Here is a 27,082-nt window from a genome sequence, read left to right on the forward strand (position 1 = left end):
ATACATCACATACGTTCAGCAACAGAAAGATTCACATTAAGCAGAAAGGAAGGAGGAAGGGGATTTATCGACATAAAAAAACCTACATTATGGACAGGTAGACAATTTAAGAAAATTCTTTATAGAACGAGCAGAAACTAGCAAAATACACAAAGCAATCACTCATATAAATACATCGGCTACACCATTGCAATTTCATAACCACTTCTATAATCCCTTAGATCACATAACATCAACAGATACGAAAAAAGTAAATTGGAAAAAGAAAACACTACATGGCAAGCACCCGTATCATCTAACACAGCCACACATCGATCAAGATGCATACAACACGTGGCTAAGAAAAGGCAATATATACAGTGAAACGGAAGGATTCATGATTGCAGTACAGGATCAAACAATAAACACCAGATATTACAGCAAGCATATTATTAAAGAGCCCAATACCACAACAGATAAATGCAGACTTTGCAAACAACAAATAGCAACAGTAGATCACATCACAAGCAGGTGTACAATACTAGCAAATACAGAATACCCCAGAAGACATGACAATGTAGCAAAAATAATACATCAACAACTTTCCATACAACATAAACTAATAAAACAACATGTTCCCACATACAAGTATGCCCCACAAAATGTACTGGAGAATGATGAATACAAATTATACTGGAACAGAACCATTATAACAGATAAAACAACACCATATAACAAACCTGACATCATACTCACCAATAAAAAGAAGAAATTAACACAACTAATCGAAATATCCATACCCAATACAACAAATATACAGAAGAAAACAGGAGAAAAAATTGAAAAATACATCCAACTGGCTGAGGAAGTCAAAGACATGTGGCATCAGGATAAAGTCGACATTATACCAATTATACTATCAACTGCAGGGAGTCATACCACACTATATCCACCAGTACATCAGCGCAATACAGCTACATCCAAACGTATAAATACAACTACAGAAATCTGTAATTATTGATACATGTTCCATTACCCGAAAGTTCCTAAATGCAATGTAACATATACCGTACAGTTAAAACGAAGTCATGCTTGATCAAGGTCCGCATCACTTTCCATTTTTAACCAGACATAACGTCTGAGAAAGGAAAGAAGAAGAATAATAATAATAAACAAAAACCAGGAAGCCTTTTATATTTCAGCATGCAACAGTACTTGTGAATTAATTTGCAATGACAATGTAAAATGACTCATTCCACATCATTGATCATGATTCATGGTACATGAAACTAACTAACAAGTAAAACTATCTACATTTGTTCAGCATCACATCTTCGACACTTTGATACTCCTCTATCTTGTTTTCTCACCATCTATGACTCACTTTAGTACTATGCTGTGATCCAGGTGTCCATTCTCAGAAATTTCTTTCTCAAACTGAGGCCTATGTTTGATACCCGCGCAGTCCGGAACCGCGCGACTGCTACAGTCGCAGGTTCGAATCCTGCCTCAGGCATGGATGTGTGTCATGTCCTTAGGTTAGTTAGGTTTAAGTAGTTCTAAGTTCTAGGGGACTGATGACCACAGATGTTAAATCCCATAGTACTCAGAACCATTTGAACCATTTTGATACTAGTAGAACTTTTTTGGCCAGGAATGCCCACTTAAATTGTGCTTTTCTTCTTTTTATATCCATCTTGCTTCATCCATCAAGTGTTATTTTGCTGGCTTCATAGCAGAGTTCCTTGACTTCATCTACTTCGTAATCACATATTCTGATGTTAAGTTTCTCGCTAATCTCAATTCTACTACTCCTCATCCCTTTTGTTGTTCCTTGAGGTATTCTGAGTCCAAATTTTGTGCTCATTGGATTGCTATTCCATTCAACAGATCCTGTAAATCTTCCTAAATTTTACTGATAGCACAGACATCAGCAAATTGTATTTGACATCCTTTCACCCTGAATTTTAATCCAATCCCAAAATTCTATTTTATTTCAAACATGTCGTCTTTGGTGTAAAGACTTAACAGTAAGGGAGAAAGATTGCATCCCTGCCTTGCACCAATTTCAACCTGAGCAATTCATTCTTGGCTTTTCATTCTTATAGTGACTTGTGGTACTTCCACGTATTACATCTTTCCCTGTAGCTTGCACTTTTTTTTGAGAGTTTCGAATATTTTGTACGATTTTCAATTGTTGAAAACTTTTTCTAAACGGACAAATCCTTTAAGTGTCTTAAATTTTCTTAAGCTTTGCATCCATTACCGGTCACAGTGTTGGAACTGCTTCCCTGTTGCCTGTACCTTCCCAAAAGCTGAACTATTTGTCATCTGACAGATCATCAAATTTCTTTCCCATTTATCTGTATGACATATTCTGCTCAGTAACTTAGAATCATGAACTATGTAGCTGAAGTGCAACAGTTTGTATGTTTCCAATCTCATGGGTTATACATACGAACTTAAATAATTGTTTGGCTGACACTGCCTCCAGTGCTGAACCTGCGATGTTCTCTCCACATCTGCACAGCTTCTGCTCCAATAAGCCTGTCAGCTTGCTTGCTGACTTTTTTACCCCTCTAAAATTCCCCCTCCTACTTTTTTCCTCCATGTATTTAACAATTCCTTAGTGCCTCACAAGTCCTGTGAACCTATCCCTTCATTCAGTCAATCTCCCTCCACCCACATCGCTTCAGTACCTCTTCATTAATTATTCTCTCTATCTCCTTATGTGTGTTCTTCTGTAGCACCACATTTCAAAAGGTTTTACTCTTTCCTTGGGCTTGTTGTTTTTGCCCACATTCCAGTTCCAAATAAGGTTATGCTCCTAACAAATACTATCTACCATTCGAATTTATTTTGTTCTGTGATATTTCTGTTTCCTTTTTGTAAGAAAGCTTGTCTTGCTGTTGCAATATGCATTTGTACACTCCTGGAAATTGAAATAAGAACACCGTGAATTCATTGTCCCAGGAAGGGGAAACTTTATTGACACATTCCTGGGGTCAGATACATCACATGATCACACTGACAGAACCACAGGCACATAGACACAGGCAACAGAGCATGCACAATGCCGGCACTAGTACAGTGTATATCCACCTTTCGCAGCAATGCAGGCTGCTATTCTCCCATGGAGACGATCGTAGAGATGCTGGATGTAGTCCTGTGGAACGGCTTGCCATGCCATTTCCACCTGGTGCCTCAGTTGGACCAGCGTTCGTGCTGGACGTGCAGACCGCGTGAGACGACGCTTCATCCAGTCCCAAACATGCTCAATGGGGGACAGATCCGGAGATCTTGCTGGCCAGGGTAGTTGACTTACACCTTCTAGAGCACGTTGGGTGGCACGGGATACATGCGGACGTGCATTGTCCTGTTGGAACAGCAAGTTCCCTTGCCGGTCTAGGAATGGTAGAACGATGGGTTCGATGACGGTTTGGATGTACCGTGCACTATTCAGTGTCCCCTCGACGATCACCAGTGGTGTACGGCCAGTGTAGGAGATCGCTCCCCACACCATGATGCCGGGTGTTGGCCCTGTGTGCCTCGGTCGTATGCAGTCCTGATTGTGGCGCTCACCTGCACGGCGCCAAACACGCATACGACCATCATTGGCACCAAGGCAGAAGCGACTCTCATCGCTGAAGACGACACGTCTCCATTCGTCCCTCCATTCACGCCTGTCGCGACACCACTGGAGGCGGGCTGCACGATGTTGGGGCGTGAGCGGAAGACGGCCTAACGGTGTGCGGGACCGTAGCCCAGCTTCATGGAGACGGTTGCGAATGGTCCTCGCCGATACCCCAGGAGCAACAGTGTCCCTAATTTGCTGGGAAGTGGCGGTGCGGTCCCCTACGGCACTGCGTAGGATCCTACGGTCTTGGCGTGCATCCGTGCGTCGCTGCGGTCCGGTCCCAGGTCGACGGGCACGTGCACCTTCCGCCGACCACTGGCGACAACATCGATGTACTGTGGAGACCTCACGCCCCACGTGTTGAGCAATTCGGCGGTACGTCCACCCGGCCTCCCGCATGCCCACTATACGCCCTCGCTCAAAGTCCGTCAACTGCACATACGGTTCACGTCCACGCTGTCGCGGCATGCTACCAGTGTTAAAGACTGCGATCGAGCTCCGTATGCCACGGCAAACTGGCTGACACTGACGGCGGCGGTGCACAAATGCTGCGCAGCTAGCGCCATTCGACGGCCAACACCGCGGTTCCTGGTGTGTCCGCTGTGCCGTGCGTGTGATCATTGCTTGTACAGCCCTCTCGCAGTGTCCGGAGCAAGTATGGTGGGTCTGACACACCGGTGTCAATGTGTTCTTTTTTCCATTTCCAGGAGTGTATATCAACTTTACTTTTGGCATCATCAATAATTTTGCTGCCAAAATAGCGAAACTCCTCTGCTACCTAAAGTGTCTCATGTCCTGATCCAATTACCTCACTGTCTCCTGATTTAATTCGAAAACACTGCATTGCCTTGTTTTACTTTTGTTGCTTTTCATTGTATAACAGCTTGTCAAGACACTGTCAATTCCATTCGTCTTAGCTACCAAGTCTTTTACCCATCTCTAACAAATCTTTAAAGTCATTGACAGACCTTAATGGTTTTGTTTTTCTTCTCAGTGATCTTATTTCCTTTTTCAAATTGCCCTTGTATTTCCTTTGTTGCTTGCCTATGTACAGAGGAATAAGATGATGGATAGGCTGCAATGCTGTCTCATTCGCTTCTGGATTACTGCCTTCCTTTTACAGCTTTTGAATCTTATAACTGCAGTCTGGTGGTGTTTGTAAAAGTTTTAGAAAAACTTACACTCCTTGCATTTTATTATTAATAACTTCAGAATTTTAAAGCATATTGTCAAAAGCTTTTCCTAAATCTATAACTGCAATAAATGCAGGATTGTCTTTTCTCCTTCTGTCTTCTAAGATAAGTTGTATGGTCAGTATTGTCTCGCTGTAGTTCTCTGGGACTCAACCTGATCCGCTGTTGGTAGGGTGCCCCAGCCACTCCATTCCTCTATAAAGAATTCGTGTAACAGTTTTGTAAGCATAATTTATTAAACTGACAACTTGGTAATGCTCTCACTTTCAGACACTCTTCTTTTATATTGTAAATCTTACAATCATCTTCAAGTCTGAGAATGTTTCGCCTGACTCAAATATTGTATATGCTTAGTGGAACAGTTCAGGTATTGTTGGCACTAGCAAGGCTCTTAATAGCTTAATGAAATGGCATCTATTTCAGGTGCACTGATTCGGCCTGAGTCTTCCAGTATTCCATAAAATTTTTCTCTCATTATCGCATCATCTAATTAGTCTTCCATTTTCTGAGATAGCATAACAGAAACATTTCATTTAAGAGCATGTATGCGATAGTGAGAACCTCTGTAATAGATCTCCTACCTCATGTAGCTATCGTTGCTCCCGATAGTATGTTTTGAAAAGTCATCCCAACCTTTCTACCTCAGTAATGTTTACAATGTATCATAATTAATGGCGCAAACTAGCTCTTTGATCGTTAGTTATGTGTGTGGGGTGAAGCCATGCAATTAGTGTGTGAGTTTGCCTGTATAAATTTCATTTTCAGATTGTCCTCGCTGATGCTCTAAGGCTGACGTGGCTAAACTCCTCATTATACAGGGTGTTACAAAAAGGTACGGCCAAACTTTCAGGAAACAATCCTCACACACAAAGAAAGAAAATATGTTATGTGGACATGTGTCCGGAAACGCTTACTTTCCATGTTAGAGCTCATTTTATTACTTCTCTTCAAATCACATTAATCATGGAATGGAAACACACAGCAACAGAACGTACCAGCGTGACTTCAAACACTTCGTTACAGGAAATGTTCAAAATGTCCTCCGTTAGCAAGGATACATGCATCCACCCTCCGTCGCATGGAATCCCTGATGCGCTGATGCAGCCCTGGAAAATGGCATATTGTATCACAGCTGTCCACAATACGAGCACGAAGAGTCTCTACATTTGGTACCGGGGTTGCGTAGACAAGAGCTTTCAAAACCGCCATAAATGAAATTCAAGAGGGTTGAGGTCAGGAGAGCGTGGAGACCATTGAATTGGTCCGCCTCTATCAATCCATCGGTCACCGAATCTGTTGTTGAGAAGCGTACGAATACTTCGTCTGAAATGTGCAGGAGCTCCATCGTGCATGAACCACATGTTGTGTCGTACTTGTAAAGGCACATGTTCCAGCAGCACAGGTAGAGTATCCCGTATGAAATCATGATAACGTGCTCCATTGGGCGTGGGTGGAAGAAACTAAAATGAGCTCTAACATGGAAATTAAGCGTTTCAGGACACATGTCCACGTAACATCTTTTCTTTATTTGTGTGTGAGGAATGTTTCCTGAAAGTTTGGCCGTACCTTTTTGTAACACCCTGTATATATATATATATATATATATATATATATTTCCCGACTACTTACAAGCAGTCTAAGAAGCAACAGACTGCAGTATTTTTATTGGCTCAGAGAGTCCAGATACACGTCGATCACCTGAGTTAAAACTTTTAAGGTTATCGTACCATGTCCACTTCAGCTCTTCTTACCAATGTTCACGGACTGTTGCAGGAGCGTTATTCTCGGGGTATTTTCATTTCATTTTAATTTTCAAAATGTCTGACCGAGGAAAAACTGAGATGATACGTTGAAGGTGGCACAGTAAGAAGCCTAACAAGATTTTACAAACATGACGATACTCGTGACAGTCTCCACATTGTTTCATGGAAAAAAAGTGAAGGACGCGTTACTGCATAACTTACTATTCGAGAAATCTTCTGAGTTTTATATTACGAAGCGAAAAAAAAAACTATTATAATGAATCTGTCCATTAAGTGGATATTAATTTTTTGGAATGCTCGTCCGCACACTGGCTGTGGAACTCGACGTGCTGTGCAAGACGTGCAGTAACTTCGCTGGTCAGTACGATCTTCAAAATGGTTCAAATGGCTCTGAGCACTATGGGACTCAACATCTTAGGTCATAAGTCCCCTAGAACTTAGAACTACTTAAACCTAACTAACCTAAGGACATCACACACACCCATGCCCGAGGCAGGATTCGAACCTGCAACCGTAGCAGTCCCGCGGTTCCGGACTGCAGCGCCAGAACCGCTAGACCACCGCGGAGTACGATCTTCGTACTTGGTTCCAATCAAGCAGGTATGGGATATGATGGGACCTAAAAGTGATTCGTGCGACTTATCAACAGCTCGTACGGAACTACCTGAACAGGTCGAGCAGACGTGGCATCACGTAATCCAGGACAGTATTCGCCATCTGTACGATCGACTTGATGCCAGAGTCAATACCTTCATTGCCGCCCGTGCAGGTTATCCACGGAACTAATGTAAATATTTTAGTATGGGTCAATACCTGGTACCTCAGAACCTCTTGTGCTACTGAGCTGCAAATGTAATCATTTCACGTACTCCATGTGCACTGTTGCAACAATTTATCTTGAGAAATTTGGAAACCTTTAAATGGAGTACCATTTTTTCTGGGAGTGTATCTCGATGATTCTGTGCGCCACATGAAACCATTACCGACTTGTTGAGAAAATATCTCATTTCCATTTTGAGGAAATGGAGTACGACAAAATCTTTAAGTCGCAAGTATTGCCTGAAATCCCATTAGTTCCAGTACTTTGGTCCGGAGTGGGTGACTTCATGCTAGCCAAAGTGAGAGAAATAGGTGCGTTCGGGAGTTTGACCGTTGCTCCGAAGAATGGCTTAGTTGGAGTCGGGTCAGTCGCTGCAGAGGGTAAAGTTCGGCTGGAACGACCGCCGTCCGCAGAATTTTCAATCTTGCGGTGAAGGGGGACGGCGGAGAGGGGCGGCTAACAACCGACGCCGTGGGGGAAAACCTGTTGAGGTGCCTGAGAGGGGAAGCTCTCAAAGGCGTGCGCAGCGGCAGCGGGCGGCCGTGACGTCACGAGCGGCAGCTGGCGCTCTGTGCAAAATCTGCGCTGATCCCAGGGGAGTGCGACGGCGGCACAGTGAGCGCGATCTGGTCTGTTTCTTCGATTGACAAATTCGTGCATTTATCTGCGTTTACGTCAATAAATAAGCTTTCGCCTGTATCTCGATAGTAACTTCAATGAAATTTCCTTAATGGATGGACTCGAATGGGATTAATAATCCAAATAACTACAAATGATACAGGGCTTAGTGAGCACTTGGTTGTCGTAGCGAGACTGAGTACCGCAATTCTGAAATCGACCAAAAATAAACGAAAAATTTATCTATTCAAAAATAATTCATTGGATGCCATCCTAAGAGACAATCTCCACTCCTTCCAAATTAACAAGTAAGTATAGACAGGTGTGGCTTGAATTTAGAGAAATAGTATCGACAGAAATTGGGAGATTTATACCAAATAAATTAACAAAAGATGGAGCTGATTTCCCATGGTACACAAAGCAGGTCAGACCACTGTTGCAGAAAAAACGAAAAGACCATGCCACATTTAAACGAATGCAAAATACCCATTGGCGATCTTTTATAGGAGCTGGAAATTTAGCACGGACTTCAGTACGAGGTGCTTACAATAGTTTCCACAACGAAACTTTGTCTCGAAAACCGGCAGAAAATCCAAAGAGATTCTAGGCGTCTGTAAATTATGCAAATGGCAAGACACAGTCTGACGTTCTCGGCGCGATAGCACGAATACTCTGTCGATGACAGTGCTGCTAAAGCAGAGTTACTAAACACAGTCTTCCGAAATTCCTTCATCAGAGAAAACGAAGCAAATATTTCAGAATTCGAATCAAGAACAGCTGCCAACATGAGTAACTTAAAAGTAAGTATCCTCGCAGTAGTGAACCAGTTTAAATCGCTCAATAAAAGCAAGTCTTCCGTCCAGGTTGTATACGAGGTTCCTGGCAGAGTATGCAAATGCAAGAACTCTATAGTTAGCAATCATATACAACCGCTCGTTCTACGAAAGATCCGTACCCAAAGACTGGAAAGTTGCACAGGTCACACCAGTATTCAAGAAAGGCAATAGGAGTAATCCACTAAATTACTGGCCCATATCATTAACTTCGATATACAGCAGAATTTTGGATCGTATATAGTGTTAAACATTATGAATTACCTCGAAGAGAACAATCTGTTGACACATAGTCGACACGAAATTCTGAGTGTCATCACAGGGGATTTCAAATTGATTCCATATTTCTAGATTTCTAGAATGCTATGGACACCATACCTCACAAGCAGCTTGTAATCAAATGGCGTGCGTATGGAATTCGTCTCACTAATGGGACGGGATTTGAGATCTCCTGTCAGAGGGTTTACATTTCGTAATAACTGACCGAAAGTCATCGAGTAAAACAGAAGTGATTTCTGACGTTCCCCAGGGTAGTCTTATAGACCCTCTGCTGTTCTTATCTACATAAAAGATTTATGGGACAATGTGGGCAGCCTTCTTACGTTGTTTCAGATGATGCTGTCGTTTATCATCTAGTAAAGTCATTAGAAGATCGAAACTAACTGCAAAACGATTTAGATAAGATATCTGTTTGGTGCGAAAATTGACAATTGACCCTAAATAATGAAAATTGTGAGGTCATTAACTTGAGTGCTAAAAGGAATCTGTTAAACCTTGGTTACACGATAAATCAACCAAATCTAAAGGCCATAAATTCAACTAAATACCTAGGAATTACAATTACGAACAACTGAAATTGGAAAGAATGCATAGAAAATGTTGTGTGGGAGGCAAACCAAAGACTGCATTTTATTGGCAGAAGATGCAACACATCTACTGAAGAGACTGCCTACACTACGCTTGCCTGTCCGCTTTTGGAGTATTGCTCCGCGGTGTGGGATCCTTACCAGATAGGATTAACGGATTACATCGAGAAAGTTCAAAGAAGAGCAGGACGTTTCACATTACCGAGAAATAGGGTAGAGAGTGTCACGGGCATGAAACAGGATTTGGGGTAGAGATCACTAAAAGAAAGGCGTCTTTCGTTGCAGCGGGATCTGATCACGAAATTTCAATCACCAACTTTTCTCCTCCAACTGAGAAAATATTTTGTTGACGCCGACGTACATAGGGAGAAACAATCATCATAATAAGACATGGGAAATCACAGCTCACACGGAAAGATATAGGTGTTCATTTTTTCCAGGTGCTGTTCGACTGTGGAATGAAAGAGAATTAGAGTGAAGGTGGTACGATGAGCCCCCTGCCAGACACTTAAGAGTGATTTGCAGACTAGACATGTAGATGAAGGTGTAGTTACTTGAAGATCCCATAATATACTGGAGTGCACGTAAGAAGGCAGATGATTGGGCAATGTGCAGAGCACTACGTACGCGTCACTAACGTAATTCTGTCAAGTCCGTGTGTAGAATATTCTTCAGGGTGCGAGTAGCACACTTCACATTGATTTCCAGCTAATCAACTTTCAGTGTCCATGTCTTACACACCGTCGTAATATGGATGCGGATTGTGGCACATATTTTCTGTCGGTATCCCTTAGTGTTCCCGTGGGATATAGATTACAGTTATCATGGCGACCAAAGCATAGTGACTTTGTTGTAATCACCAAGCGCCGGCCGGAGTGGCCGTGCGGTTGTAGGCGCTACAGTCTGCAACCGCGTGACAGCTACGGTCGCAAGTTCGAATCCTGCCTCGGGCATGGATGTGTGTGATGTCCTTAGGTTAGTAAGGTTTAATTAGTTCTAAGTTCTAGGCGACTGATGACCTCAGAAGTTAAGTCGCATAGTGCTCAGGGCCATTTAATCACCAAGCACACTTCGTGTATGACTTTTGTGAGTCTAAGTGTTGCGAGGTATTCTTACATAAGCGTCTTCTACTTCTGTACTCACTGTATTTATCTTCAATCAGCGATTGTATGCGTATGATTTTGATGGGTGATAGAACAGAAGCATCACTCTATTTTAAATACATTTTTATTTAGTTATTTTATTTATTTTTATTTAGTTTTTTTTTAATTTAGTTTCCTCACCTTACTAGTCATAAATAAAAACAAAATAATTGTGACAGAACCTACAATTAGAGCAAACGGCCGGCCGCTGTGGCCGAGCGGTTTTAGGCGCTTCAGTCCGGAACCGCCCGACTGCTACGGTCACAGGTTCGAATCCTGCCTCGGGCATGGATGTGTGTGACGTCCTTAGGTTAGTTAAGTTTAAATAGTTCTAAATCTAGGGGACTGATGATCTCGGATGTTAAGTCCCATAGAGCTTAGAGCCATTTGAACCATTTGAACCATTTTTAGCAAACGGATAATACGATGAATTACATGTTGAATGGGAAGCTGTAATAAGTGACTTTCATCTGTCACTTCGGCTCATGATCTACAGATATTATTATAATTCTTTTTATGGTTTGTATACAGGAAAAGGAGGAATAGTAAATACTTTAGTAATGGTATAGACAAGTTAGAGTGCAACATTCCTTGTAACTTGCTTGTAATTGTTTTTTGGTTACGAAGATACAAGTGGTTACAGAGATAAGTTTCCGTTTCATGTGTTGGCACTGCAGCTGCTGTGGGTTTATTTACCTATTGTCATTCTCGTTTTTAAGCTCAAGTTGCTGAGACGTGCTTGTGTTCACATAATTGAATTTTACAACTGTGACTGCGACTGTGATGTATTCGCCAATTCCGCTGTACCGTTTCTGTGTCGTTTAAGCATGCCACACGTATTAACAAACAGTGACTATATTTTATTGCAGTTTTGAGCTCAGTTTCCATGCTTGCAGAAAATAATAATAAATTAAGGATAGGTGCGCCTTTTTGGAAGAACACAAAATATTGTTTTGTTTTAACACTCAAACATGGATGGTTCAAATGGCTCTGAGCACTGTGGGACTTAACATCTACGGTCATCAGTCCCCTAGAACTTAGAACTACTTAAACCTAACTAACCTAAGCACATCACACTCAAACATGTTTCACCACAGGTTTTTTCATTTATTTTCTTTTATTTTACACTGTGTGTGTTCTGTGACTGCCAACCGAAATCAGCCACAGGTTTAAATTAGTATACCATGTCGTCATTGTAGTATTTGGCTAGTCCTGAGCTGTGACAAGTTTGTTTTTGGGTGCCGAAGGTGTTTTTGTGTTGAATTTCTTGAAAAGAGCTTCCAGCATTATCGGAAGAGGTTGCAGCGTAATTCCAGTCGTCAGGTGACTCATCATTCACTCCAACATTTCCGCGAAGATGGATCGGCATGAATAGTCACGATTCCTAGCCACCAAGGTCCTCGAACAATATGCGCTAAAATATTTGTTGCGGGGAGAAAGAAAACGTAAACACAAGAGACGCATTAAACGTTCGGATTATGGATAGTGCTGTCCAATACCAAGACCACCTCAGTAGAGTTACTCGTGGTGTTGTTAATAGAATATGAAAGTGCACTGAAGTCGAAGGTGGAATTTACGAAAATGGACTTTGAACTTAATCAGTTTCCACTGATTAACATCTTGTGTGAGTATTTGTCTGCGTTACATCCTTACAGATGTACCTCTGTAAACAAATAAAAATTGGAGATATGTTATATGGAACGTTTTATTCTAATTAGTCTGTACTAACACACCCTACAATATTTCGAGTCCGAGAGCAGACATTGTCTGCAGGGGGAGCGACTGTTAAAAAACTAAGTTTTCGAAACAGCGACAAGTCGCACTTTGTACAAAATAATAATAAATAGAATAAAACGTTCCATATAACATGTCTCCAATTTTTATTTATTTAAGAGGTACAACTGTTAGAATGTAACGCAGACAAATACTCACACAAGATGTTAATCAGTGTAAACTGATTACGTTCGATATCCATTTTCGTAAATTCCACCTTAGACTTCAGTGCACTTTCATATTCTATTGACAACACCACGAGTAACTCTACTGAGGTGGTCTTGGTATGGGACAACACTATCCATAATCCGAACGTTTAATGCGTGTCTTGTGTTTACGTTTTCTCTCTCCTCATAACAAATATTTTAAGGCATAATGTTCGAGGACATTGGTGGCTAGGAAACGTGACTATTCATGCCGATCCATCTTCGAAGAAATGTATATTGAATGATGAGTCACCGGACGATTGGAATTATGCTGCAACCTCTTCCATTTATGCTGGAAGCTCTTTTCAAGAAATTAAATTCATAAACACCTTCGGCACACAAAAACAAACATGTCACAGCTCAGGACTTGCAAAATAGTACCATAACGACATGGTGTACGAATTTAAACCTGTGGCTTATTTCGGTTGGCAGCCACAGAACACACACAGTGTAAAATAAATGCACTTGTCGAAAACGTATTTACGAGTCCTCCTAAATCACCCAAAAGACCTCAGGTGTGTCAGTTGCATACAATATACTGCTTTATTTGCAAAGTTTTTGACCAAGGTAACTACCCCCTCCGTAGTCTTTTGTTCTACAGCTGCCGTGAATTTCTTGAGGGAAGTCATGTTCCTGCCTAGGCTCTTTCTTTTTCATTCTTGAAGTTATCACTTTATTTCATGGTTAAGCTTTAGCTAATTTGGCCCCCTTCGGCATTTTCAAGCTACCTCTGTTACTAGGAGCACAGTAAAAAGCCGTAATCATTTTTTTTCATCAGTCTACTGACTGGTTTGATGCGGCCCGCCACGAATTCCTTTCCTGTGCTAACCTCTTCATCTCATAGTAACACTTGCAACCTACGTCCTCAATTATTTGCTTGACGTATTCCAATCTCTGTCTTCCTCTACAGTTTTTGCCCTCTACAGCTCCCTCTAGTACCATGGAAGTCATTCCCTCATGTCTTAGCAGATGTCCTATCATCCTGCCCTTCTCCTTATCAGTGTTTTCCACATATTCCTTTCCTCTCCGATTCTGCGTAGTACCTCCTCATTCCTTACCTTATCAGTCCACCTAATTTTCAACATTCGTCTATAGCACCACATCTCAAATGCTTCGATTCTCTTCTGTTCCGGTTTTCCCACAGTCCATGTTTCACTACCATACAATGCTGTACTCCAGACGTACATCCTCAGAAATTTCTTCCTCAAATTAAGGCCGGTATTTGATATTAGTAGACTTCTCTTGGCCATAAATGCATTTTTTGCCATAGCGAGTCTGCTTTTGATGTCCTCATTGCTCCGTCCGTCATTGGTTATTTTACTGCCTATGTAGCAGAATTCCTTAACTTCATTGACTTCGTGACCATCAATCCTGATGTTAAGTTTCTCGCTGTTCTCATTTCTACTACTTCTCATTACCTTCGTCTTTCTCCGATTTACTCTCAAACCATACTGTGTACTCATTAGACTCTTCATTCCGTTCAGCATGTCATTTAATTCTTCTTCACTTTCACTCAGGATAGCAATGTCATCAGCGAATCGTATCATTGATATCCTTTCACCTTGTATTTTAATTCCATTCCTGAACCTCTTTTATTTCCATCATTGCTTCCTCGATGTACAGATTGAAGAGTAGGGGCGAAAGGCTACAGCCTTGTCTTACACCCTTCTTAATACGAGCACTTCGTTCTTGATCGTCCAATCTTATTATTCCCTCTTGGTTGTTGTACATATTGTATATGACCCGTCTCTTCCTATAGCTTACCCCAACTTTTTTCAGAATCTCGAACAGCTTGCACCATTTTATATTGTCGAACGCTTTTTCCAGGTCGGCAAATCCTATGAAAGTGTCTTGATTTTTCTTTAGCCTTGCTTCCATTATTAGCCGTAACGCCAAAATTGCCTCTCTCGTCCCTTTACTTTTCCTAAAGCCAAACTTATCGTCACCTAGCGCATTCTCAATTTTCTTTTCCATTCTTCTGTATATTATTCTTGTAAGCAGCTTCGATGCATGAGCTGTTAAGCTGATTGTGCGATAATTCTCGCACTTGTCAGCTCTTGCCGTCTTCGGAATTGTGTGGATGATGCTTTTCCGAAAGTCAGATGGTATGTCGCCAGACTCATATATTCTACACACCAACGTGAATAGTCGTTTTGTTGCCATCATATACCATCTTATAATGTACGCATATGTGTGAAGGAAGCAACATCGGATGGCGTCCTTGCATATGTATCTAAGACTTTGACTGCCCCATGTGTTGTTCCATTTTAAATGTTGCATTAAGGTATTTTTATGTGTTGTGCGCTGGCAAAGTGAGAAAACCCATATATGGATTGCATTTTTCTCTTTTTGCATACATAGTTCTCGTCTGAGATAGTTATCCCCATAACTACTATGATCGTGCGAAACCGTTATTAAGAGCGCCAGCAGATGTTGCTTCCTTCATAGATGTGTGAAATATAAGTTACTATACGTTTACAGTGTTCCACTGTGGTGCAGGTAAGGGTCCTACCATACTGGGACGCCGCGGCATCTCTGCTGGCACAGCTCTGACCTGCCGGCACAAGACATCAACAAAGAGATCAGAGGGGTTTCTTCAGTCTGCTCTCTGTATCGAGATGAACGTGCAAGAGATAGTAGCCGTGTTTAGTGTGCGACGTCAAAATAAGAACAGAGTGCAGAGAAAGTAGTAGTTCGGGGTACAACCCTTCATTGCTGATTGTAAAGTAAATGGGTTATTTCACACATTCTACAATGATTTAAGAAATTACAGTGAGAACGTCAGTATATTTATTTGACAACTTATTGGAGATTAGTAGACCCGTGTAAAACTTTCACACTTTTATAGTTTTAAACAATAGTATGTAGCCTTTGCGATAAGGATATTTGTGGGAATTAAGAGAAAACATCTTTAAAACTGGACCGAACGACATCAAATAATAATCATGAATTTATGATACATCCTTGTATATACATTTCCATGTGCCCTAAAACGTGCTTTGTATTCGGATTGTTTGTCTCGGCTTGTAAGACGGGCAGAGATCAGGCATTGGCAGTAGGGTTACTTAGTCTGTACCTTTAAATCGACAAACACATTCAGTTACAGTAAGCATGTTAGAACGTAATAGTAATAGGTAAATCACAATGAAAGTCGAAAAGACAAATGCGTTTGTCATTTCGTAAAGTATATTCGTTTAGAAAAGTCAACTTGTACGACGGGCAGAGATAACTGACTACCGCAGTAGTCACGGTTATTACCTATAACAGTACTACATACAAATTATCCAGTTAGTAGGTACATTGAAATAAATAAAATGGTTTTTATAATAAGGTAATATTAAAGGGAGTCTCTTATCCGTGATTAACAAGTTAGCTTCGAAAGATGTACATATGAAGCTGGGCGTCCATGATGCCCTTGTGCCTATAATAGTGAAGTCTTTTTTCTGTTAAAATTTTCCACAAATAGTAAGTTTTGGTGCAAAATTGTCAGAAGTCGGTTAAAAAGCTTTCTAAAGGTACCTCATTAATCCCTGTACGATTAGTGTGCGTTTGAAATAAATGGGTTGTTGGCTAAAGAGATACTAGCCTATATATGATATCCTGAGTCGAACTGAGGAAAAAGAAAACACGCTGTGGTAAGAAAAGCCACCTCGCAGAAGAAAAGACTTTCGTGACCTGTCTAATCAGTAGCTACTTATTCGTTGTTTCCAGTGATGTGTAACTGGAAGGTATACATAGAAGTGATTTTTCAGTTTTTATTTGAAAAGTACTGTATTATAAACTGAAACCCAGCTTACAAGTATTTTAGACAAAAAGTAAGAACTCTGCTTCATGTGTTTACTTATCCTATTTCTTTAAGTAATTCTACCATGTCTGATGTACCAGACCCATTATTGTCACTTGCTGCAGCAGGAAATGTAGCTGTGCTCTTTCGGTACGTAAGTAGAGTTTTGCTGAAACTTCCAAATCCCGGATAGCAGTGTACTTTGCCTCTGCTGTAAAGTTCTTGTAATTGGTGTGGAGCATCAGAAACTGGCTTTTAGAAAATTGGTGAGCAATAAGTTACACGTTCCATAACCAGCCAACATCCTGAAAGTGCGGAACTGCACCGAAGCGCCAAAGAAACGGGTAAAGGCATGCGTACTCAAATGCAGGGATATTTAAACACGCAGAATACGGTGCTGCAATCGGCAATGCCTATATAAGAGAACAAGTGTGTGGCGCAGTTGTTAGATCGGTTACTGCTGCTACAATGGTAGGTTATCAAGATTTACGTGAGCTTGGTGTTACAGTCGACGCACGAGCGATCGGGCACAGCATCTCCGAGGTTGCAATGAAGTGGGGTTTTTCCCGTACGTCCATTTCACGAGTGTACCGTGAGCATCAGAAATCAGGTAAAACATCAAATCTCCAACATCGCTGCGGCCGGAAAAACATCCTGCAAGACCGGGACCAACAATGACTGAAGAGAATCTTCAACGTGACAGAAGCGCAACCCTTCCGCCAATTGCTGCAGATTTCAATGCTGGGCCATCAACAAGAGTCAGCGTGCGAACCATTCAACGAAATATCATCGATATGGGCTTTCGTAGCCGAAGGCCCACTCGTGTACCCTTGATGACTGCACGACACAAAACTTTACGACTCGCCTGGGCCCGTCAACAGCGATATTGGACTGTTGACTGGAAACATGTTGTGTCGAGCGGATGGACGTGTACGAGTATGGAAACAACCTCATGAATCCATGGACTCTGCATGTCAGCTGGGGACTGTTCAAGCTGGTGGAGGCTCTGAATTGTGTGGGGCGTGAGCAGTTGGAGTGATTTGGGGCCCCTGATACGTCTAGATACGATTCTGACAGGTGACACGTATGTAAGCATCATGTCTGATCACCTGCATCCATTCATGTCCACTGTGCATTCCGACGGACGTGGACAATTCCAGCAGGACACTGCGACACTCCACACGTCCATAATTGCTGCAGAGTGGCTCCAGGAACACTCTTCTGAGTTTAAACACTTCCGCTGACGACCAGACTTCCTAGATATGAACAGTATTGAGGGTATCTGGGATGCCTTGCAACGTGGTGTTCAACCCCTCCTAAGCTTACGAATTTATGGTTGGTTGGTTGGTTTGGGGAAGGAGACCAGACAGCGTGGTCATCGGTCTCATCGGATTAGGGAAGGATTGGGAAGGAAGTCGGCCGTGCCCTTTCAGAGGAACCATCCCGGCATTTGCCTGGAGTGATTTAGGGAAATCACGGAAAACCTAAATCAGGATGGCCGGACGCGGGGTTGAACCGTCGTCCTCCCGAATGCGAGTCCAGTGTCTAACCACTGCGCCACCCAGCTCGGTTACGAATTTATGGACAGCCCTGCAGGATTCATGATGTCGTTTCTCTCCAGCACTATTTCAGACATTAGACGAGTCCATGACGACGTCGCGTTGCGAAAGTTCTGCTTGCTCGCGGGGGCCCTACACGATATTAGGCAGGTATGCCAGTTTCTTTGGCTCTTCATTGTATAAGTAGTTTGAATACGATTGTAAGGTCGAGGGGCATATTCTTCGAACTGGGATTCATTTATAACGTTCATGATTCCTTACACTTTTCAGTTCGTAATATGGATACACTTGAGGAGACGTGTCCCAAATTTCCGGTCTGCTCTGAATCTCGCAGATAAAAGAGCTGATTAAAGATTTGGTGTCAAAACTATCCAAAGCGCACACATGTAATTCGAAGACTGCTGTGTAGGGGTGAGCGGCAGAACGCAGGAGCTCTGCTCGTAGAGCTGGCACACTCGGGTAGACGACAGGTGCAGGGAGCACCATTGCGTCTCGTACATTATGTGTGGGGTCCCTTACAGCAGAGCTGCCACGGCATCCCAGTGCGGTAGAGACTAACAGACGTATTTTGAAAATTCCAGAGGGGGACGAAATTAGCGAATTACACCACTGGCCATTAAAATTGCTACACCAAGAAGAAATGCAGATGATAAACGGGTATTCATTGGACAAATATATTGTACTAGAACTGACATCTGATTACATTTTCATGCAGTTTGGGTGCATAGATCCTGAGAAATCAGTACCCAGAGCAACCACCTCTGGCCGTAATAACGGCCTTAATACGCCTAGGCATTGAGTCAAACAGAGCTTGGATGGCGTGTACAGGTACAGCTGCCATGCAGCTTCAACAAGATACCACAGTCCATCAAGAGTAGTATTGTGACGAGCCAGTTGCTCGGCCACAGTTGACCAGACGCTTTCAATTAGTGGGAGATCTGGAGAATGTGCTGACCAGAGCAGCAGTCGAACATTTTCTGTATCCAGAAAGGCCCGTACAGGACCTGAAACAAGCTGTCGTGCGTTATGCTGCTGAAATGTAGGGTTTCATAGGGATCGAATGAAGAGTAGAGCACGGGTCGTAACACGTCTGAAATGTAACGTCCACTGTTCAAAGTGCCGTCAATGCGAACAAGAAGTGTCCGAGACGTGCAAGCCATGTCACCCCATACCATCACGGTGAGGGATAGGCCAGTATGGCGATGACGAATACACGCTTCCAATGTGCGTTCACCGCGATGTCGCCAAACACGGATGCCACCATCATGATGCTGTAAACAGAACCTGGATCCATCCGAAAAAATGACGTTTTGCCATTCGTGCACCCAGGTTCGTCGCTGAGTACACCATCGCAGGCTCTCCTGTCTGTGATGCAGCGTCAAGGGTAACCGCAGCCACGGTCTCTGAGCTGATAGTCCATGCTGCTGCAAACGTCGTCGAACTGCTCGTGCAGATGGTTGTTGTCTTGCAAACGTCCCCATCTGTTGACTCAGGGATCGAGACGTGGCTGCACGTTACATCCACGCGGATACGAGGCCTGTCATCTCGCCTGCTAGTGATACGAGGCCGTCGGGATCCAGCACGGCGTTCCGTATTACCCTCCTGAACCCACCGATTCCATATTCTGCTGAGAGTCATTGGATCTCGACCAACGCGAGCAGCAATGTCGCGATACGATAAACCGCAATCGCGATATGCTACAATCCGACCTTTATCAAAGTCGGAAACGTGATGGTACGTATTTCTCCTCCTTACAGGAGGCATCACAACAACGTTTCACCAGGCAACGCCGGTCAACTGCTGTTTCTGTATGAGAAATCGGTTGGAAACATTCCTCATGTCAGCACGTTGCAGGTGTCGCCACCGGTGCCAACCTTGTGTGAATGCACTTAAAAGCTAATCATTTGCATATCACAGCATCTTCTTCCTGTCGGTTAAATTTCGCGTCTGTAGCACGCATCTTCGTGGTGTAGCAATTTTAATGGCCAGTAGTGTAAGTGAATCACGAAATAGAGTGATTATTTCAAAAATAAAAGCAGCTTACACAGGGGAAATGACTTCTCTCAGGAAAGTAACCAACTGTCGTCCCGCTTTTGTCTAAGACTCGAGCACCGTCTGTGTTGATATTTAGAAACAAGTGACGCCGTCTTGCTTGGCTCGTGTGAGTGTCGCCCCGCCCCACCCTACTGTGCTGTTGCAGACGCGGCAGGGCCAGCTGGAGGAGCGGCTGCCGCTGCTGGCCGTGGCGCTGCCCCCCTGGTTCTCCCAGCGCTACCGCGCCGCCGCGCGCAACCTGCGCCGCAACTCGCGCCGCCTCAGCACGCCGTTCGACCTGCACCGCACGCTGCTCGACCTGGTGCGGCCTGACGGCGCGCTCCTCGACCACCAGCTGCTGCGCCGCCGAAGGCGAGGTACCCAGCCACACCGCGCCACCTGCGCTGCTGCACCCTTATACTGGGTGTTACAAAAAGGTACGGCCAAACTTTCAGGAAACATTCCTCACACACAAATAAAGAAAAGATGTTATGTGGACATGTGTCCGGAAACGCTTAATTTCCAAGTTAGAGCTCATTTTAGTTTCGTCAGTATGTACTGTACTTCCTCGATTCACCGCCAGTTGGCCCAATTGAAGGAAGGTAATGTTGACTTCGGTGCTTGTGTTAACATGAGACTCATTGCTCTACAGTACTAGCAGCAACAGGTTAGTGTTCATCACGAACGTGGTTTTGCAGTCAGTGAAATGTTTACAAATGCGGAGTTGGCAGATGCCCATTCGATGTATGGATTAGCACGGGGCAATAGCCGTGGCGCGGTACGTTTATATCGAGACAGATTTCCAGAACGAAGGTGTCCCGACAGGAAGACGTTCGAAGCAATTGATCGGCGTCTTAGGGAGATCGGAACATTCTAGCCTATGACTCGCGACTGGGGAGGACCTAGAACGACGAGGACACCTGCAATGGACGACGCAATTCTTCGTGCAGTTGACGATAACCCTAATGTCAGCGTCAGAGAAGTTGCTGCTGTACAAGGTAACGTTGACCACGTCACTGTATGGAGAGTGCTACGGGAGAACCAGTTGTTTCCGTACCATGTACAGCGTGTGTAGGCACTATCAGCAGCTGATTGGCCTCCACGGGTACACTTCTGCGAATGGTTCATCCAACAATGTGTCAATCCTCATTTCAGTGCAAATGTTCTCTTTACGGATGACGCTTCATTCCAACGTGATCAAATTGTAAATTTTCACAATCAACATGTGTGGGCGGACGAGAATCCGCACGCAATTGAGCAATCACGTCATCAACTCAGATTTTCTGCGAACGTTTGGGCAGGCATTGTTAGTGATGTCTTGATTGGGCCCCATGTTCTTCCACCTACGCTCAATGGAGCACGTTATCATAATTTCATACGGGATACTGTACCTGTGCTGCTGGAACATGTGCCTTTACAAGTACGACACAACATGTGGTTCATGCACGATGGAGCTCCTGCACATTTCAGTCGAAGTGTTCGTACGCTTCTCAACAACAGAATCGTTGACCGATGGATTGGTAGAGGCGGACCAATTCCATGGCCTCCACGCTCTCCTGACCTTCATTTATGGGGGCATTTGAAAGCTCTTGTCTACGCAACCCCGGCACCAAATGTAGAGACTCTTCGTGCTCGCATTGTTGTCGGCTATGATGCAATACGCCATTCTCCAGGGCTGCATCAACGCATCAGGGATTCCATGCGACGGAAGGTGGATGCATGTATCCTCGCTAACGAAGGACATTTTGAACATTTCCTGTAACAAAGTGTTTGAAGTCACGCTGGTACGTTCTGTTGCTGTGTGTTTCCATTCAATGATTAATGTGATTTCAAGAGGAGTAATAAAACGAGGTCTAACATGGAAAGTAAGCGTTTCCGGACACATGTCGACATAACATCTTTTCTTTATTTGTGTGTGAGGAATGTTTCCTGAAAGTTTGGCCGTACCTTTTTGTAACACCCTGAATACAAGCTGTTTCACGTACGACGCTCAAAAAGTGCTGTGTCCAGCGTGATGCGGAAACCGACACCGGCAGCGTAGTATGCAAGACCGGATCGCCTCACAGCCTCCCGCCCTCCAGTGACCAAGAAGGAAAAAGGGAAGTCAGTGTGGAGTTTAACAGTTGGGTTGGGTTGTTTTGGGAGGGACACCACACAGCGAGGTCATCGGTCTCATCGGATTAGGGAAGGAAGTAGGCCGTGCCCTTGCAAAGGAACCATCCCGGCATACGCGAAGGTACTTGCCCCCCTTCTTGCAGCGGTGTACCGTTGGTCTCTAGAAGAGCGTAGCGTTCCAAAGGATTGGGAAAAGGGTACAGGTCATCCCCGTTTTCAACAAGGGACGTCGAACAGATGTGCAGAACTATAGACCTATATCTCTAACGTCTATGTCCGTCCCCGGTAGCTGAGTGGTCAGTGCGACAGACTGTCAATCCAAAGGGCCCGGGTTCGATTCCCGGCTGGGTCGGAGATTTTCTCCGCTCAGGGACTGGGTGTTGTGTTGTCTTAATCATCATCATTTCATCCCCATCGACGCGCAAGTCGCCGAAGTGGCGTCAAATCGAAAGACTTGCAACAGGCGAACGGTCTACCCGACGGGAGGCCCTCGTCACACGACATTTCATTTCATTTCTAACGTCTATCAGTAGTAGAATTTTGGAACCCGTATTATGTTCGAGTGAAATGACTTTTCTGGAGACTAGAAATCTATTCTGTAGGAATTAGCATGGGTTTTGAAAAAAGACGATCGTGTGAAACAAAGCTCGCGCTATTCGTCCACGAGACTCAGAGGGCCATAGACACGAGTTCCCAGGTAGATGCCGTGTTTCTTGACTTCCGCAAGGCGTTCGATACAGTCCCCACAGTCGTTTAATGAACAAAGTAAGAGCATATGGAATATCAGACCAATTGTGTGATTGGATTGAAGAGTTCCTAGATAATAGAACGCAGCATGTCATTCTCAATGGAGGGAAGTCTTCCGAAGTAAGAGTGATTTCAGGTGTGCCGCAGGGGAGTGTCGTAGGACCGTTGCTATTCACAATATACATAAATGACCTTGTGGATGAGATCAGAAGTTCACTGAGGCTTTTTGCGGATGATGCTGTGGTATATCGAGAGGTTGTAACAATGGAAAATTTTACTCAAATGCAGGAGGATCTGCAGCGAATTGACGCATGGTGCAGAGAATGGCCATTTAATCTCAATGTAGACAAGTGTAATGTGCTGCGAATACATAGAAAGAAAGATCCTTTAACTTTTAGCTACAATATAGCAGGTCAGCAACTGGAAGCAGTTAATGCCATAAATTATCTGGGAGCAGGCATTAGGAGTGATTTAAAAATGGAATGATCATATAAAGTTGATCGTCGGTAAATCAGATGCCAGACTGAGATTCATTGGAAGAATTCTAAGGAAATGCAATCCGAAAACAAAGGAAGTAGGATACAGTGCGCTTGTTCGCCCACTGCTTGAATACTGCTCAGCAGTGTGGGATCCGTACCAGATAGGGTTGATAGAAGAGATAGAGAAGATCCAACGGAGAGCAGCGCGTTTCGTTACAGGATCATTTAGTAATCGGGAAAGCGTTACTGATATGATAGACAAACTCCAGTGGAAGACTCTGCAGGAGAGACGCTCAGTAGCTCGGTACAGGCTTTTGTTGAAGTTTCGAGAACATACCTTCACCGAGGAGTCAAGCAGTATATTGCTCCCTCCTACGTATATCTCGCGAAGACACCAAGAGGATAAAATCAGAGAGATTAGAGTCCACACAGAGGCATACCGACAATCCTTCTTTCCACGAACAATACGAGACTGGAATAGAAGGGAGAACCGATAGAGGTACTCAAGGTATCCTCCGCCACACACCGTCAGGTGGCTTGCGGAGTGTGGATGTAGATGTACATTTACCTGAAGCGATTTAGGGAAATCGCGGAAAACCTAAATGAGGATGGCCTGACGCGTGATTGAACCGAAGTCCTTCCGAATGCGAGTTTAACAGTCCCGTCGACAGTGAGGAAATTAGAAAACACAAGCTACAATTACGAGACGATGGGAAAGGAGGTCAGCCGTGTCCTTTCCAAAGGAACTATCCCAACATCTGCGCCGAGCGATTTACGTATACCTCAGAAAACTTAAACCTACCGGGTGGTTATAATTATAGCGTTCCCTATGTAACAAGTTATAAGACAGAAACTGATTACGGTAGGAATACCAAACTTGGTTGCATTAATGTCCAGTTTATGGGTCCACAGGTCGTTGTCTCGTGGTCGCGTTCTCGCTTCTCCAGAACGGAGGCGCGGGTTCGATTCCCGGCGGGGTCATTCATTTTCACCTGCCTCGAGATGACTGGGTGTTTGTGTTGTCCTCATCGTTTCATCATCTTTCACTAAGAGGCGAGTTTGGACTGAGCATTGGTTGGGAATTTGTACGAGCACTGGTAACCGCGCAGTTGAGCGCCCCACAAACCAAACATCATGATCATTATCATCATCCAGATTTCAATGCGCCACAGCGCCACCGTCCAGTTCCAACTATGGCCAACAGGTGCCGTGATAAGTCATCGTGATTCATACTCCTACACTCCTGACCAGTTGCAGTGCACTTTCTGAGCTGTCAACATGAGCTCGGACCAAAGGAGGAGCGCGTTATTGGTGAAGCTCTATTATCAAAACAACAGTAATGTTGCAGATGCAGTTCGAGAACATCGCCGACTGAAAGGATTACGAAAGGGTTCCCTTTCACCACCTGCTGTGCGGAGCTTGATGAAGTTTGAATCAACTTGGGAACTGGGCGTCGCTCCGGGAAGAGGACGACAACCGCTTGCACCACAGGTTTATGAATCGCCTTTGTTATAGCGGACTACGCTGCGCGCAATTCCCGAGCGTGAGGCAGTGCGCGTGCTGTGTCAAGACAGTCGAGCATGCCGTGGTCCACTGTACGGAAAGTGCTTCGAACCATTCTCAAATGCTATCCTTACAAGATCCGTATCGTGCAGCAGCTTGAACCACAGGACGTACAACGACGTGCTGACTTCGATCTCCATTTTCTCGCAAGGATTGAAGTTGACAAAGTCTGGCCCTGGACCATACTATGGACTGACGAACCTCATTTTTCTCTGACGGGTGAGGTAAAAACACAGAACTGCCAAGTCTGGGGATCTTCACCTCCAGTCACTGTGCATGAAGTTCCTCTGTGTGACGAACACGTCAACGTATGTGTGGCTTCACAGATACGTTGATCATTGGCCCATTCTTTTTTGAACAAGTTGGCACTCGAGAACCAAAGACGTGCAGTGTGACTGGCCTGGGGTATGCTTCGTCAGTATGTCATACCCAGCCTATAGGAGAGAAAGGCATTGAACTCAACAGTTTTCTAGCAAGATGGGGTCAAACCGCACATCGCTCGTGAAGTTCACCTGCTTCTCCGAAACAAACTTGGAAACGATCGAATTACTAGCCGATGCTTGACACGATCACCTGATCTCACTCCCTGTCGTTTCTGGTTGTGGGGCTACCAGAAGGACAGGGCTTACCAGGGGAACATTCACTTATGTGCTGACCTGAAACGCAGCATATGAAGAGAGGTAGCCAGCATACCTACGGACATGCTTCGTTCTGCTGTGCAGAATGCAATCCTGCGCTATCAGACACTTTTGAACACTGACGGGCGCCATATTGAGACGATTTTGTAGCAGTCATTGTACCGGTATTAAAAGTGTTTCAATTGAATTGGTTCTGCATTATTTCTCTTCCCCATGTCCTTGAGATTAATGCTATCAAGTTTTGTACTCGTACGGTAATTAGTTTCCGTGTTATAAATTGTTAAATAGAGAAAGTTTAATTATAACCACCCGGTATATGGAAGGACACAGGGTTGAACCCATTTTCCTCTGATGCAAGCCTAATGTGCTGATCACTGCGCCACGTTGTTCGGTTCGAAGACCAAAATAGTAGTGCTCGGATTAAAAATCATGCAAGACGGAGATACAGGACTCTGCCCCTGCTGTTACATCTATAAATCAAAGAAGCAGTGGCAGAAATAAAAGAACGATTCGAAATGGGATTATAATGCAGGATGATAGGATATCAATAATACGATTCGCTGATGACATTGCTGTCCACAGAGAAAGTGAAGAACAATTACAGGACATGTTGAATTGAATGAGTAGTCTAGCAGTACAAAATATGAACTATGAGCAAACTAGAGAAAGAAGAAGATATAGTAGCAATGAGATTAACAATGAACTTGTCAAACTAGGACACCATAAAATAGACGAAGTAACGGAATTCTATCTTGGAAGCAAAATAACACATGATGGACAAACCAAGGAAGATATAAAAAGCAGACTAACACAGGCAGAGAGGACATTCCTGGCCAAAACAAGTCTGCTAGTATCAAACATCAGTCTTCCTGTGAGGAAAAAATTTCTAATAATGAACGTTTAGGCGCGGCATTGTACAGTAGTGCTCATAGCTGAGTGGTCAGCATGGATGGCTGCCATGCGGACAATATGGGATCGTTTTCCGGTACTAACAACGATTTTTCCTTGATCGGAGGACTGGTATGGTGTGCACTCAGCGTCGTGATGCCATTTGAGGAGCTACTTGACAGAGTAGTAGCGGTTTCACGGTCTGGAAAATTTGCAAAACGGGCAGGGAAGCAGTCTGCTGACCACTCGCCCCTGCACACCGCATCCGCATGACGCCACATTGGAGGATGACAAGGCATTTGGAAGACATTCCTTGAGCCTTCACGGCCTAGCGAGGACGTCGTTTTATCGTATGGTAGTGAATCGTAGACTGCGGGCGCATCGAAGAACAGAAAAATCAAAGCATTTGACGCCATATAAGGATGTTGAAGATCAGGTGCACTCT

At 43.9% G+C, this 27,082-nt stretch overlaps 2 protein-coding genes across 3 annotated transcripts in view; one reads left to right on the forward strand and one right to left on the reverse strand.

Moving 5' to 3' along the window:
- LOC126237173 (uncharacterized) overlaps positions 1-27,082 on the reverse strand; it is a 753,602-nt gene that overhangs the window by 573,917 nt on the left and 152,603 nt on the right. The gene's annotated exons all lie outside the window — the stretch shown is intronic.
- Positions 1-27,082, forward strand: part of LOC126235410 (uncharacterized) — a 334,748-nt gene that overhangs the window by 121,491 nt on the left and 186,175 nt on the right. Inside the window, exon 8 of the mRNA XM_049944132.1 lies at positions 20,374-20,584. Within this exon, the coding sequence (XP_049800089.1) occupies positions 20,374-20,584 (211 nt within the window). The remainder of the gene's footprint in view (positions 1-20,373; positions 20,585-27,082) is intronic.

This window comes from Schistocerca nitens, chromosome 2 (genome assembly GCF_023898315.1).
Source record: "Schistocerca nitens isolate TAMUIC-IGC-003100 chromosome 2, iqSchNite1.1, whole genome shotgun sequence".
In the NCBI taxonomy this organism is placed as follows: Eukaryota; Metazoa; Arthropoda; class Insecta; order Orthoptera; family Acrididae; genus Schistocerca; species Schistocerca nitens.